At 38.4% G+C, this 15389-nt stretch overlaps 1 protein-coding gene across 1 annotated transcript in view; it reads right to left on the bottom strand.

Annotated features, from left to right (window-relative positions):
- SLC49A4 (solute carrier family 49 member 4) overlaps positions 1–15389 on the bottom strand; it is a 68920-nt gene that overhangs the window by 43488 nt on the left and 10043 nt on the right. Inside the window, exon 2 of the mRNA XM_054278245.1 lies at positions 5228–5321. Within this exon, the coding sequence (XP_054134220.1) occupies positions 5228–5321 (94 nt within the window). The remainder of the gene's footprint in view (positions 1–5227; positions 5322–15389) is intronic.

The raw sequence follows: 15389 nt of genomic DNA, 5'->3' as shown, positions 1-15389 counted from the left end.
GGCCACGTGGCTTTCCCCTCCCCCAGCCCAGCCAGAAACTGGGCCGGGGGAGAGACTTCTTCACGCCGGAAATCCCAAGAGGGCTCCGAAGGCCAAGAGCCCTGCTTTTAACCCCTTGAGTTCGTAGTCTCAAGAGGCGGATCCAAATGTCCCACTGGTCAAACTAAGTGCCCATCTTAAATTCCAATTACCCATTGGTAATCACAGCAAAACAAAATATCCCAGATGTCCCATTTCCGGTCAAACCACGACACCCAGTGTACAAGATGAAGCTGATGGAAGTAATAAAAACAAGATAACTGTTAAATTACAGAGGCATAATAAATAAGTATCCCCCATGTGAACCTCCTCATGAATGACTTGTTTCCTTTTTTCCCCACTTTCCTGTTTTTCTGATGCCATGGATTAACTCAGCACTGCAGCACAAATCAGCACCAAAAGCACCAGGCAAGTGCTCAGTTTTAATGTTTTCCCCCTCTGCTTGCTGAGCTACAGCACACAAACAGGTATGTTTATTCATCTTTCTACTCCCAGACCCTCACTTTAGATTAAATCCTTTTTTCATTTCTCTTCCCCAGTGAGGTAGGGAGCACAAAACACTCAGCACACTCTGTCTTTATTCCTTACAGGCTGATTTGTCTACCTTCCTCTCCTAACAGGCTCTTCTCATTCCCAAGAACACTTTAATTCCTCTTCTCTACAGATGCTCCAATTTGGAATTGTTTGGGGTTTTTTGAGCACAGAAGTGTGTTCAGTATTACCAGAGAATACAGGAATTCTAGTACCTCTTTCCTTTACTGAAATAACCTCTTCCAAGATGCTCCTTTGCATATTTCATGCATAAGAATGGTAGCTTATGGCAGCCTTAGGATCAGAAAACCCAAATAATTAGATGATCTCATTAATTCTTTAGGTTTTAAGCAACAGAAAAGGGGAAAATGTGGAATTATTAAAGGGTAAGTCTAACAAGAGTAAAATTCAAACTAGTTTGCAACTAGCTAATAGAACCAAAGTGTACCAAAGGTGTGCTAAGAGTGAATCTTCACAGTTCACAACAATATATATATATAAAGGAGAAATATTCAAAATCCTAAGAACTGTTAATATTCACAAAAAGACCCATTTATAGGCTCTACCAACTATTGGTGTGTTTCCTATAATTGACTGTGTAAACAACCATTCTGTTTCCACTGTAATTCTCTGCGCTTTTTGCTGGATTCCCAACATACATTTTAATGGTGCTTAGTGCCAAGGAGCATCCTCTCACTGCCATGACTTCAAGGTCCTCAGTAACTGCTTCTCTGTTGTGAAATCTGATGTGAAGGACAAACACTACCAGCCCACAGTGTAAAAAGTTCTAATAAATTGCTTAATTAATGTGTTCAATACAAATGACAAATTATGTTACATCCTTTACTTCCATGTCTTTAATTATCCCACCTTTCAAAACATTTTAAGAAGTCTTACATCACACAATCAGTCTTAAAAGCCAAAGTTTTATGGCTGTGGGCTGATTTCCTAATTTTATTTCCTTCTTTTACACATTTCAGCTCATACAGCTTTTTGCCTAGATTTAAGACATAAGATGTATGTAAATCTATTCCTAAACACGGAACACAAGGTAAATATGAAGTGCTATGTGGAGGAGAAAAACAACTCTGATTTAATCTATAAAAAAATGGCCTCTGAGTAATGTTAATGTTCAGGATAAAATAATCAAATCCTAAAAGAAACCAATGAAAATATTTACTCAGTGACAAGCAAGTGTCAGAAAGGAAAAGACTGGACAAAATGCAGGCAAAAAAGCATTAGTGATGTTCTGGTAAGCTTCAGGGAAGGGAAGAAGATTCAGGAAAATACAATTTGGTAACATCTTTCTTTCCTTTATGTTCTATGTAATGTATATTAAATGTCAACTAAATAAACAGGTGTGGCAAATTAAGTTTTCATAACATTTAAAAAGGAATAATAAATTTGGGGTCAAATTTACTGTCATATATCTGGCACATCTGACAAACCCAGAAGCACATGGTACCTAAGAAAAATTCTTTTTAACATCCTTATATGATAGACTCATTAACTTCATAAATTACTGGGCAGGGGAGGGAAACAGGTAAAAGCATATGTGTATATGAGAGGGACTTTATTAGTCCATTTAAAGGATGGATCCTCCATCTGACATGCAAGTTCACACTTTAACAATTTCACCATGTACTCCCACTTTGCCTGCACTGAATTTAGGCAGTTCTGGCATGGATTTCCAGTACAATTTTAGGTCACACACTGTCAGAGAACAAAAATTCACCACAGAAAATGTACAGCTGCTTCAAGAGACACAATGAAATGTGCAACTTGAATTTTCCCTCATATGCATAGTGCATATCAAATGTACTGAAAAGAGAGGTTAAGGTCTGTGTTTAAAATATGACTTGGAGGACTGGGCATGGTCTTAGTCTGATATTACATACTACAACCAAAAGAATAATTATGGACTAGAAAGGGGATTAAGAATACACTTGGATATTACAGGTCTGTTTGAGATAAGGAGCATAAAGCAGCCAGGATTAATGCCAGTCTTAACAGTGATTTCCTTATGTCTATGACTGCTCTGATAGGTGGTGGGCTTTAGTAGCTCTCCTTAATGTTAATCACAAGAGCTCAGGGAGCTACAAAGTACAAACCCCCCAGTCTAAGCCCTACAAACCTCATGAACATTCTTATAATTTTATGTATATTAACTCAGACAGAATTGTCCCATGGAAATCTTCAGCATATTCCCACAGATTACTCTCAGGCTGAAGGAACACACTACAAAACACACAAAAGCATTCAAAGAAATTCCAGTTACACTGGCTTCTGAAATGCTTCCAATTAGCTTGCAAGTGATCTTGTCTCTCTGACAGGCTCTGTAACATTCAAATTGTTGTATTAACATACAGACACATTCAGAATAAGTGCATAATTTGGTGCTCAGCCAGTTGTGGTTAATGCATCAAGCAATAATGCTCATCTCAAAAAAAAAATTTTCTTATTTGGTATCACTTCAAAGAATGGATGAAAACTGGCCTTAAGCCTTAACACACAAAACAATGGAAGTTACACAGTATAGCATCACAGGGTCTATACAATTATTTACAAAATCTCAAGAAAACCATTCTTTTGCTTCCCACAGTTGGCCATAATTAATTCTTGGTAGATTTTTAAAATCAAACTGTGTAAAAGATCAGGCTACTTCCTCACGTAGATCTACAATTCTGGCAAATTTCTTTTTTGGGAGTAGGATAAGTAGGCAAATTTATCAGTTTCAGCTGGAGAAGATGATAAATATTTTCACAGCCTGAATATATGAAATTATTAACTTTTTCCATCTGTATTCTGCTCACACTCTTTTTTCCCCTATATAGTTTTCAATAAATTTTAACATCACATTTTATACATCTCACTCATCAGACTCTATAGAGTCCAAAGCCTTTCTCTGTTCCTTGAGTGTTTCTCCTTAGTTTTGTATTTCATTGCTTTCCTAGGCCTGCTTTCTGCACCTACACTGGAAAACCTTAAAGGTGGAAACTCTTCTTCCCACTGCCCAAATGATACCTCACATCCAAATCTCACCTGGGAATTTTCATCTTCTCAGGTATTTATAGTCTTCATCCTTGTTTTAGTAAAGCCTAGGACAGCACATGTCTTCTGGCATACATCATAAATGAAAACTACATAAAACACCACATTTCATTGCATTTAAGCCACGTGTCCCATTTAAAAGCTATTGATATTTAACCCAAGACTGATGAGAATGAACAAACTGAATGTCGAGCACCCCTTGACATTTTAAGAAAATGAAAACCAAGGGTAAAATAAGGACAGCTCTTCCTGGCCACCCAAACAGTACATTTTTCTCAAAAGGGTCACTGTGAAGGGTAGCACAATATGGTTAGTGCAGCCTGCCCTGCTCACAGAGTCCTTGAAGACCCTGTCAAAATGGGCAACGCTAGGCAACCAACATCAGGAGCACCTTGAACACTTCCTCATATGCTCACTAAGCACCTAAGAACTGAAAGTGCATGATTTCATACCTCACACTCTGCTCTTAGTTTACTTATCAGGGCTAGTTTTACAATTCATGTGGTTTTTCACATTCTCAGTTCTTTCTCTGAAACTCCTTCTTTGTTTTATCCATGGTACCCAGTCATCGGCTTTCAACTTCACACTGAACATTTTCTTTCTCAGCTTAAAAGGTGCCCAAGCTGATTTTCAGGTTAAACAGTACTAAGGGAAAAAAAAAAAAAACAAAAGCCCCCAAGCCCAAATGACTTGCTGAAGTAATACCAAGACTTTGTGGTAGAATTCAAGCTGACTAGAATTCAAGGGGAAAAAAACCCAACCCACATAAAACATTTTATTTGTAAGACCTTTCCTTAGTGTTTACATATTATGCAAGCACAACTAGCAAAGAACCAGTGCTGCTGCTTTTTCAAAGTAGCAGGAAAGAGTAGTAATGCCTGCATACTCCCACCTCCTTCACACTAAGAGGCAAAAGAAAGTTAAGTGAACGAGTGATCCATGTTCCCTGGCTGTACAAAACAAGCAGTGCTGCTGTATTACTCATGATTCCTCAATTCAGTATATGTTGATGGAACAATTAAATTGCTTGGTCTGTGGGATTTTTAGGAAGGAATCTGTTTTTATCACCAATTTGTAAAGCAGAAAATCACTTCACTGGAGAAGAAGTACAAGGCTACTTTGAAACATGGACTGGAAGAGACTATATGAAAAAAGGCATTTTGCACAAATTCATCTGTCTCACGGCATGATCCCACACATTCACTATGAGAAAAATGAACTAACTATTTAACATTTGCATACAAATTACTTATTTTTGGGGGTTGAGGCATGGCTCCCTGTGTGATCTTGGGCCAGTTTCTGAACCTCACTAAATCTCCAGCTCCTTATTTGCAAAGCAGATTAATATTAGTTATGCAGGATGTGGTTAGAGTAAATTAACTCAAGCTTGTAAAGGGTTTTCTGATCTTCAGATACTATGGAGAAGAAGGACTAGAAAAATCCATTTAAGAAGCAAAGAAGCACATAAACCCACGGCCACACAACAAACATTTGGTAAATCAACTTCATACAAAGAATTGGTATTAACATTTCTTTGTAGTAGCAGCAAAAATTATATTAGCAGAAAGAACAAAATACGTGTATTAAGAATAATTAATTCACTTACTTTTTCCTAATTTCTAGGTCTGAAACTGGAACACATCTCAGGCCAGCTCCCAATACCATGAGGGATGATGTTAGTAACACTGTTACCCTCAGACCTACGATGAAAAAATAACAGTATTTTACAAGTTAAATCAGTAATGTTGCAAAAGAAACATTGCTTTTATATATCTATATTTACATGGGAGTTTCACAGAAATAACACGTTTCTTTCAAATCATAAGCACTTTGGTGCTGACATAAATTCCAGACACATTCTGAAATCCTGAGTTATTTTCTACACTTGCACTCCAGAATTACAAAAGCTTACTCTTGGCATAGCAACACACAGGAGTGTATCCAAAATCTACACAGACATTCTTGAAAGTGAAAAGTAATAATAAAAGTATCATCAAAATGTACAATATTCCCTTTGGAATTGGAGGCATTGGGGAACATGCTCTACTGTGTTATCTGAAATCTACGCAGACGCAAAGAAAAATCTGGACTTGTTCATTCTTCTCCAACCACTTAACGAGCACAGACACAGCACTGTTATTGTTTTCTTTCATAATGCAGATGTGCATTTCATCCCAAAGAAACAACCATTTATTCAGGGGAAAAGAAGTACAAGCATTTTTTTGCAGTCCTTGCAATTAGGGCAGTTTTTTGCTGCTCTCAGCTCCAATTGTCAGAGGTTGTAAATATCGTACATTAGAAAAAAGCCACAATTGACTGATTCCTTGAATATGTTTTTCCCTCGTGCAATTTTCATCTGAGAAGCTCTTAGATTAGAAACAACCTTATCTTCATGCTGCAATTCCTTTTGCCAGCAGTTTGTTTGCTGCTGTTAAGGTGTTTCCATCAGCAGCACAGAACAGTGACAGCTGAGGGGCTTAAGATCCAAAATCTTGCAAAGCACCAAATCATAAATACTCACAATTAAAAACCACAGAGAGAGTCTGCATCTGTGAAGTTGTAAATTTTGAAACAATTTCATAGCAACAAATAGAAAATAAAGGGCTTCCATGTTCTTAGTAGAATATAATAAAAAATATTAATGATGACAAACATGCAATACCTCTAACATTTAGGTAAAACTAGTAGTTACCCAAAATACAGATGATAAAAGAACCCATCCTATGATGTCACCTATCAAACAAATGACTTTGATTCTTTCTAAAGCTGCCTATCTTCAGAGGAGTGTTCCCTCTGTTAGTGACTCCTGTAATCAGTACCATTCAAGCAATAGTTGCATTAAATATTTTGTCTCCATGTATTTTACTGAAATGTGATTTTACATAATTTTGCTCATATTGTGACAGTTCTTAATAAATCTCACTCACGGGTATGCAGCTCCTGGTGCTGGACAGTACACAAACCAAACGTAAGATAAGTTTCTCTATCAACCAGTGTAGCCCAAGACAACACAAACAAAAATAAGTTAGCAAGTTAAATTGCAGGTTTTCTGAAATAGAAGTGAGACTTCCTTTGGTAAGGCCCAGTCATTAACACAAGGAATGTCAGCTGCAGTAATGTGACTCCAAAGGACACTTCACATCCCTGATGCCCTGAAGAAGTATCATCAACCAAAAATACTTCTTTCCTGGTAGGATTTCCCAATACCTCCCCTAACTTAGTTGCGTGACTGTGCTCAACCAGCAAATGCTGCTGTTAAACTGTTTTTTCAAGTGTGTTCAGAGAGCCCTAAATAAATTCCCATTTAATATGGCTGCTCAAAACCTTCATGTTCCTGTGTTTGCTAGGCCACCATGAGTCTTCATGTGACATTTAATTCCACATTGCCATACTGCCTGTGCTGTGCTGGGGCAATTATGCATATCTGCATTGCATACATGATGCTTCTGCCTTTTCTTCTAGGAAATTAATCTTTGTTAGCACTGCTTTTGTGGATAATGAAAATTTGTATGCAGCAAGGATTGGAATTTTATTGATGGAAAATTGAAATACAAATCCTTTATCTGAAAAATTTGAAGTTTTCCATGGGGAAATGCTATCAAAATTTTTCAGGGAAGCTCTAGTAATGTACACACCACCTTGTTTTCCATGTAAACTAGGCTCTTCTTGAACTACATTTCACAAAACACAGTGCATTCTGCCTTTCAAGAGACACAAGGACAGCATAGAGGGTGCTGCTCATGGGGCCCTGCTTGAAGTGCAAGCCAGGGGCAAGCCCAGGACACAGCTGTAAATGGGAAACAGAAATTTAAATTTAAATCACCACAAGACTTAAAATGAGTGTTTCCATATTAAAAACCCCTACTTGACTTCTAATTTTTAAGCAAATCCCTAAACCAAAATATATACAAACCAAGAGAGTTTTAAATTAAATCTGCACAAAAATTTCCTTTAAAAAATCCCAACATGCAATTTAGCAAAAAAATTAATTAGATGCTGAAGTTTGCCTCCAGCTTTAAATTCAGGCCTATCTTTAATGTCAACCTCATATGTCAGATAATTTTAAAGTAAAATTATCTGTTAAAGCTTCACAATCATGTAGGCCTGATCTCTTCATTCTCTGAAGTCCTAATCTTGAATACTACTTATTGTAAGGTACCCCTTTAAAAGGTTTTGATCGCCCAGCTTTTTCTTTGCCCTTTTTTTTCTGTTTCCACCTTAACATGTAAACGCCCTCCTGCAAATTCCTTCGGTTAATGCTGCAGGTTGAAAATGATGACACCAAAGTGAACAAAAGATTGTCAGACAAGCAGCATATTAGACATTTGCTTTGCTAATTACACAATATAGTTTTACCTCTAAGCAACTCACCCTCTTATTTTGCTTTACATTTTAACTTTTTTCATCTTTGTCAGGAACCAGTCTTTTTATTTATTTCAGTATTTTTGTTTTGAATGCTGCAGTTGTTGCTACATTGAATTTGACATCTTGTATTACTCTAAAAGGGGCACCCCAGAGTGCTTAAGATAGCAACCATGCATCATGGGGACTATAAACCAAAGCAACCAACCAAGCTTGAAAAACAGCCTGTGAACCTTGCAGAAAATTATGTCTCTACTTTAAAAGATCTAAGTAATTCACTCAACCAGGAGATTTTGTGCAGATGTAATTAACTTCATTAATTCTACCCTATAAATGCAAGCAGAAATTGGAGGGAGGGAGGAGGGTACAGCTTCTTAAAATCCATCATTCAGTTTTTACCCCTTTCCATCAGAGGTTTCTGACACATGGCTGAAAGGAGAAGAATTTCATTTAAACAAGATTTTCTGCCAGTGGGTGAAGTTTTGTGTTCTATACACCTTGTCTCCTTAGCTGCTCCTTCCCATCCTCCTCTTGCAGGAGGTTTCTGGGCCCCACAGGTGGCAATTGCTCTTGAGCAAACTATGGCCTTGTTCAGAACAGCCAAACTTCACTGACAGCAACAGAAAAGTCCAAGCCAGCAGCAGAAATAGAGTCAGTAATAAAAAGGATGTTTTAATTATCATTTATGAGTCTAACAGTCGATATTGTTCAACTGTTTAACCCTCCTGTGGCTCATAACACCATCTGCTTTATGACTTCAGCAGTCAATGCTGCATTTGCTGTTTCATATTTCTTTTTACAACAATTGTCTCCAAACTCTGGCCACTATTACAGACTTAAACTCTCAAGCCACAATCCCCACCACCCACAGCCCAACACAGAGCAGAAGCAGAACCCCCCGTGCTGGAACGTGGGGGCAGCAGCTGCCAGTGGCACCCAGCTGCTCTTCAGTTCTCACAGCAACATCAAGCAAGAGCATTCAGAATGTGGGTGCTCATCCCCCACAACTCCTCCAGCATGCCTTACTTTCAAGATGCTTTTCAAAGTATATGAAAATGCATTCCCCCACACCCCACATTACTGACTTGTAACCCAATGAGTGAATTATTATGCCCAGTTTAACAAGAAACTTAAAAAACTATGCTGCTGTCCTAATTCCAACAATTTATACTTTAGTTTGTGATTCACCAGGAGAATGTGATTAACTCATTCCTGAGCATCCCCCACCTGAGCCCAGCACAGCAGCTCCCTCAGTTCCCCACTACTGCTACAGAGCACTGCAAGCAGCCTCTTCTAGCTCAGAGCATCACACACATGGCACACACCTTTTGAGTTTGGTTTCCCCACACCTTTTGAGTTTGGTTTGCCCCCTACAATGAAGCATTCATCCTAGGGGGAATCCCAGTTGGATGGGCAGAACACACAAGTTTTCACCTTTCTCCTTTATTTTTAATAGAAGTTTGGCCAGAGGAAAGGCTGCTGGATTCAGCCCTTCCCGTGCCATGGCAGCACTGATTTCCCTCATAGAGCTCACACACCCTGCTCTTAGATGCAGTAACATTTGAGGGGTTTCCTAACTTCCCCTGCAGACACCAAAATCAGTTCTCACAAATACCAAGTACAACAAGGCTCTGAGTGGAAACATGTGACATCAGCCTCCTGCCCTTTTTCACAATTTTTAAAGACCAGGCTGAAAGCACAAATTGTCCCTTCTGACACTGAACTGAGAGCATTTGCTTGACTTCCCCATCATTTTGACTAAAACATATCTAGCTAAGAGAAAACAATGTAAAAGTGTGTCTTGGTCCACATACACTAGGAAATTTAAAACTCACCAATTGCATTAGCTGTTTCAACAATTCACTGTCAAATTGTGCTTTTCTTCCCAATTTAAAGCAAATTCAAAGTTCTTGTTTTGCCCTCCTTTACAAAACAAACCACAGTTCCTGGAGGTTTCTTTCTAGGAAATTAATCTATAAAAACCAACTTTTACATTGAGGTTCAGTAAGTAAAGTATTGAGCACCAAGCCTTCCACAATTTTTCTCTGGACTTCGAATTGTTTTTATGTTTTGTTTATATGGCCTCCTTATGGCTCAAGTATTATTTTTAAATGGATTTCTTTTGCTGGATACCAATTCTCTGTTTCATATGATGGCTCTGCTTTTCTCCCTTTTTAATATATCCCTATACATTTAGCTATAATTTTAAAAAGGCTTAATTAAACAGCTCCCTTTATCAGGCAATCCTGAAAGTACTGCACACACACACCATCCTCCAGAAATCTTTGTTTTTTTAATGTAATTCCAGCAAAATTATACTAATAGCTGCAACATTTACTCTCATAACATCAATTATCTTTGCCATGATTAAAATACCAAAAAAAATTTGCTTTCTACTAAACACAGTGAATAAAACTTGCGTTGTGCCTGCTCTTTGCCAAATTGACTACAGCCATTAAGGAGGATAAGTGGCAATTCTCGTTCAGAAGAGGCTTCCTTGCATCAAGCAATACAATTTCCAAAAGAAAAGAATATTTTCATTGATGTAAAAATACTTCATAGCTGAGATGTGATCCCAGTCTTTCTGCTAACACATGGAATAAAACTGAAAAGTCAGTGTATTGGGCCTGCCTCGGATTCCACAAACGCACTTGATTGCAGAGTGGCATAAATTGTGTTTGGAAACTCAATGGAATATAAATACATTCTCAAGAATAGCATCAATAAAAACTGGGAACCAAATACAAACACTGCATGCAAGAGAGAACAACTACCAGGTCGTATGTAGCTAATCCAAAATTACAGACTCACAGATAATTCTGAGGTGGAAGGGACCCACAAGGATTGAGTCCAGCTCTTAGGTGAATGGCCCATAGAGTGACTGAGCCCAGCACCATGGTGCTATCAGCACCATTTACAGCATGCTCTAATCATGGATTGAAGGCCAAGATATCATTGGTGCTATTAATTGCTGCTTCTGTCATTGGGAGCTATTAATCACAACCTGGACCTCCCTTTCTCCCCAAGTACTCGATGCTGGTTCTTCTGTTATTGCCCCATTTCAAAGCTCTGGTTTTAAAATAAGCTGAAGCAAACTGCTTTGATTCATCTCCCTGGCTTTATGTGGCACTGCCAAGACAGCATCCCAATCTCAACTGGAAAGATTTAGGACCTGAGTACTTTTTATTTTCTGACGGAAAATGAAGCTAACTCAATTTAAACATTCTGCAAGACAGGTGACAGCATCCTTCTGGCACCAAAATGTAAGAACCAAACTCTATCATACAGAACCTGTCTGAAATAAATTAAACCCAGAGCTACATAAACCCTCAGTCTTGTCTAGGGCACAAGAAGATATTTTTCTGTACTAATCCACAACACAGTCCAGTTCTACCTTTCAGTGGAGGATTGCAGGGTGGATTCCACCTGACACTGCTCCAATTTCTGTCTGACATAAACAGTTGGCAGACTGGGATACTCATATGAAATATGTACTAGAAATTTCTTGAAATGCAGACGTAGGAGGTAATGATCTTCAGAGGGGCAATTTCTCTTTATAGTATCTTACAGCTGTTGCAACAGAATCTGTCAGCAATTGCTGCCCAGTTAACAGCAAGGCTATCAGCAGGAGTTTGACATTTCTATATAAATTGATTTACTTGCAAAATTTAAATCTGAGAAAGCAAACTCTGTACACGAACACAACAAGCTGAAGTAAAATAGTTCCTGTGATTTGGACAAACTTTCTCATTGGGGTCAGAATTTCAGTAGAGCAAACATCCTAGAAGTGTCATCACCACTGATGGGGGGAACCCACAGGGAAGTCCCTGCCAAATCAGGAAGACAGAAGGGTGCCAACAACCAGATCTGACCCAAAGACAAAGTAATCTCTGCTGCTTGTTGGACAGACATAGCAAGGCTGTGTGCAAACTGAAAGCATGAGGGCCAATACACATGCTTTCTTTTTTCCAGTGTACCTCTCAGATGAGGAACATGCACTCTGCATAAACATCCTCATGCGCATCCTTGTAAGGAGGGTATCCCTCCCAAATTCTGAGGTTAGTTAAGAATTTTGTAAAAAAACACAATATAGCTCAGAGACTCAAAGCACAAAATTTAGCCTGTCAAGTGTTTCACAGAGAAGACACTCATCATGAGGGAGGTCACTGAACACATATAACCACTAAAACAGATATGGAAGCTGACAGAACATAATTGTGAGAAACAAAACTAAACAGAATGCAATTGAGAGCTATTACAACAATAACACAACCACTCTGCAATTCCTGAGCTGCTGCATCTTTTTTTATGTGCACCCCAACTGTAAGGAAACCAAGACACTTAAGTACACTCTAACTGCACAGCTCGCCTCTGGTTCGTATTATAAATACTGTTCCTGTTTTTAAGTTATTTTTATTCTTCTCCACACACCCCTCTCCCCAACATTCATTAAAGCATGTTAAAGACCTTATTTTTCTATTTACTCTAGCTACAAGAACTTGTTAGAAAGAACACCTGTTAGAAAGAACAACAAGCTAAAACAACCACATCAAGAGGCTGCAGGGTGCCTTTATCTCATTTGCATGAGCCCACATCAACAGTGGACCTGTACTGCTTTTAACATTATCCCAGCATATTAGGCAAGCACATAATCAATCTCCAAAAATATGCCAAGGAAAGTATCACTTAATTCTCCTGCTCTCTACTCCTCTACATTTAGTTATTCGAGACTTAATGATGCAAATTCTTTACAGAGTTGGCTCCACTACCACAGATTTAAGCACGGTTGGTGACACACTACCCATGTAAATACAGAGCAGTATTTCAGAGTTTGTGCAGCGATTTAAAAGTCTGGTAGTGTAAATAAAAAAGTCCTGGTTTTAAGAACTGAACAGGCTTAATCTAAGCTTTCAGATATACAAAAAGGTAGCTTACAAGTAATGAAGCTTCCTTCCACATGGCAGTGAAGGATTTTGAAGCATCCTAACAGTTTAACATCAACAATGGGGAAAAAAGGCAAAATATGTAAATTAGAAATCTGCATTGCAAGTTTATACAAGTGCTGTAAATTCTATTCAGCAATCCAGAGGCTGACATTTTGCCTGAACAGATAAACAAAGTGCTGAGCTGAATGGTATTTGCTTGAAGATCAAAACGACGATTTTAGAACCAGTTTTAGACCCTTTATTAGAATATCTCCTATTCTTTAATAACACGTTTCTTGGTTTCAAAGGAGACCAATTATTTTAGCCAATTATTGTTATTACACATTTTACTGCAGAAAGCATCCCTTTTATCTGCAACTAATCCAAGTGCAATGAACCTCTCCTAATGCTTGCAGAGCATCTCTCAGAGAAGAGAGCACTGGCCTGGGGCAGCAGGACCTGCATCTCTCAACATTCCATATAAAACTGGGCAGGCCACTTCCCTTCTGCTTCCTCCTGCCCTCTGTCTTGTTTATTCAGGCTATGAACACAGGGAAACAGGAGACTGTCCCACCATTAGTATCAGAAAGTCTGTTAAATCAGGTTTTCTCTTCACCTGAGGTGAGTGCAGTGCTGGGATACAACAAAAAAGAGCTATTTAAGTACTTCCTAAATCTGTGACGTTAACACTTGTATGAATTGTTCTTTCTTCTCTCACCACAGGTAGCTGCTTTCTACTCTCAACACCAGTATCTAATAAAACATGAAAATTCAGGTGAATCACTGAATCCATCTTTGCTATTTGATAAAATTAAATTACATAATGGCATGTGCTAGTGTGTACACAGAGAGATGCAGAGCAATTAACAAAAATAGCCAATAATGCAGTTGGGGGCTAAACCTCCTCACTAACTCTGAAGGTAAAGAAAGGATGTCACTAACAAGCTGACAGAAAGTGCACAACAAGAAGCCTTTGCTCTAACTCTCCTGAATGAACACCAACAACTGAAGCACTTTCTTTTCTCTTTCCACTCCTTTCAAGGACTCCCAATTGCACAGCAGGCTCAATTACCACACCACTAACTACAGAGCCTTACCTGTGGCAACAGAGAGCAAAAACAATTACTCTTATACACATCTGCCAGGGAAGGTGTTCTGTTGTTACCTTGATAGCACTTGGTCACACCACTCAATAGTGCATGAAACTCTTCTTTTTAAGAAGTACAGAAGCATTTTGTTTTGCCTCAACCAAGTATCAAGAAGCAACCGTGCAGCAAGGATTGGCAGCTCCATTAAATACTGCCTAGTGCATCTGCTAAGCAGGACACTAAGTGCAAGGTTTCCTCCTTTTATTATCCCTGCTGTGAGAGGGGGAAATAAAGAGCTGTAAGAGCTTCACTAATGTAATATCCATGCAGATCTTGTGACTTATAGGAAAGGTCACCGAAGTGAGCTTTCAGATTTTCTCTGTGTGAACAGTTTCAGTGTTACTTGAACATTAAAATGCATCAGGCACTACTTAGGGTACATAGTTCATTCTAAAAGACATCTTTCTCAGCACTATAATGAGTCCTAAACCCATCATATTTTTTAAGGGTCCTGATCAATTCTTTAGGTTCATGTGATTAATTAAAATTATAACACCACCACCTTTCTCAAGTATTTAAAAGGGATGGCTCTCTTCAACAAATAAAGAAGTAAAACAAAAAAGTTTCTAACTGTGCTTATACTTGATGTCCTATATTCCAGAAAAACACCAGCATTCATTCTTTGCAAAAAGCAGAAGACCTCTCACTTTCAAAACACATCACTCCCTCTGGCTGAGTCACAGATGTCCAGCTCTGAAAACAGGAAAAGTCTAAAAAACCCTCTACTAAAAATCTGCATGAGAAAGCTTAATTTACAGCTTTTGAGGAAGTTGGAGCATTGATCACAAGCTCCTGCAGCACAATTACAGCTACAGCACAGCTACAATAGCACATGCATGCCAGAAGCATTAAAAAACCAAAGTTAGGGCAGGAAGTGATGGAATAGCTCTGAATGTCACCACTAGGAGAAAGGCAAGGCAAGCCACAATTTCCCCAGTGCTGGGAATATATTATTTACAATATATAATCATATAATTGTAACTAAAAAACTTCTTAAAGAATTTTTTATCATGTCTTTGGTCTGCTCAGTTAAGGCAATACCACAGTGTCAGTGGAAGAATTCAAAAACTCTCCAAGAAAATTTGTAAAATGATGAAACGGCTGCCAAAACATATTTCTTCAATTTACTTCTGCTCTTTTCAGCACTGACCATGGTTTTGGGGGCTTGGGTGTTTTTAAACAAATATTTTATATAAATCAAATATTTTTATTTGACAATGTCAGACTACAAATTTTCACAACAGGCAAGATTATTTCAGGACCTGTGTTATGTATGCCCTGTTTCATAAGTCTGCAAAGGCAAGCAAACCCCCCTGTTTCACATGGCTCCTTT

Source organism: Melozone crissalis, unplaced genomic scaffold (genome assembly GCF_028551555.1).
Source record: "Melozone crissalis strain CALT ecotype California unplaced genomic scaffold, PUWL_Pcris_2 ptg000023l_1, whole genome shotgun sequence".
Lineage (NCBI taxonomy): Eukaryota > Metazoa > Chordata > Aves > Passeriformes > Passerellidae > Melozone > Melozone crissalis.
Note: the sequence above shows the minus strand (reverse complement) of the source record. Positions and strands in the feature narration are given on the sequence as shown.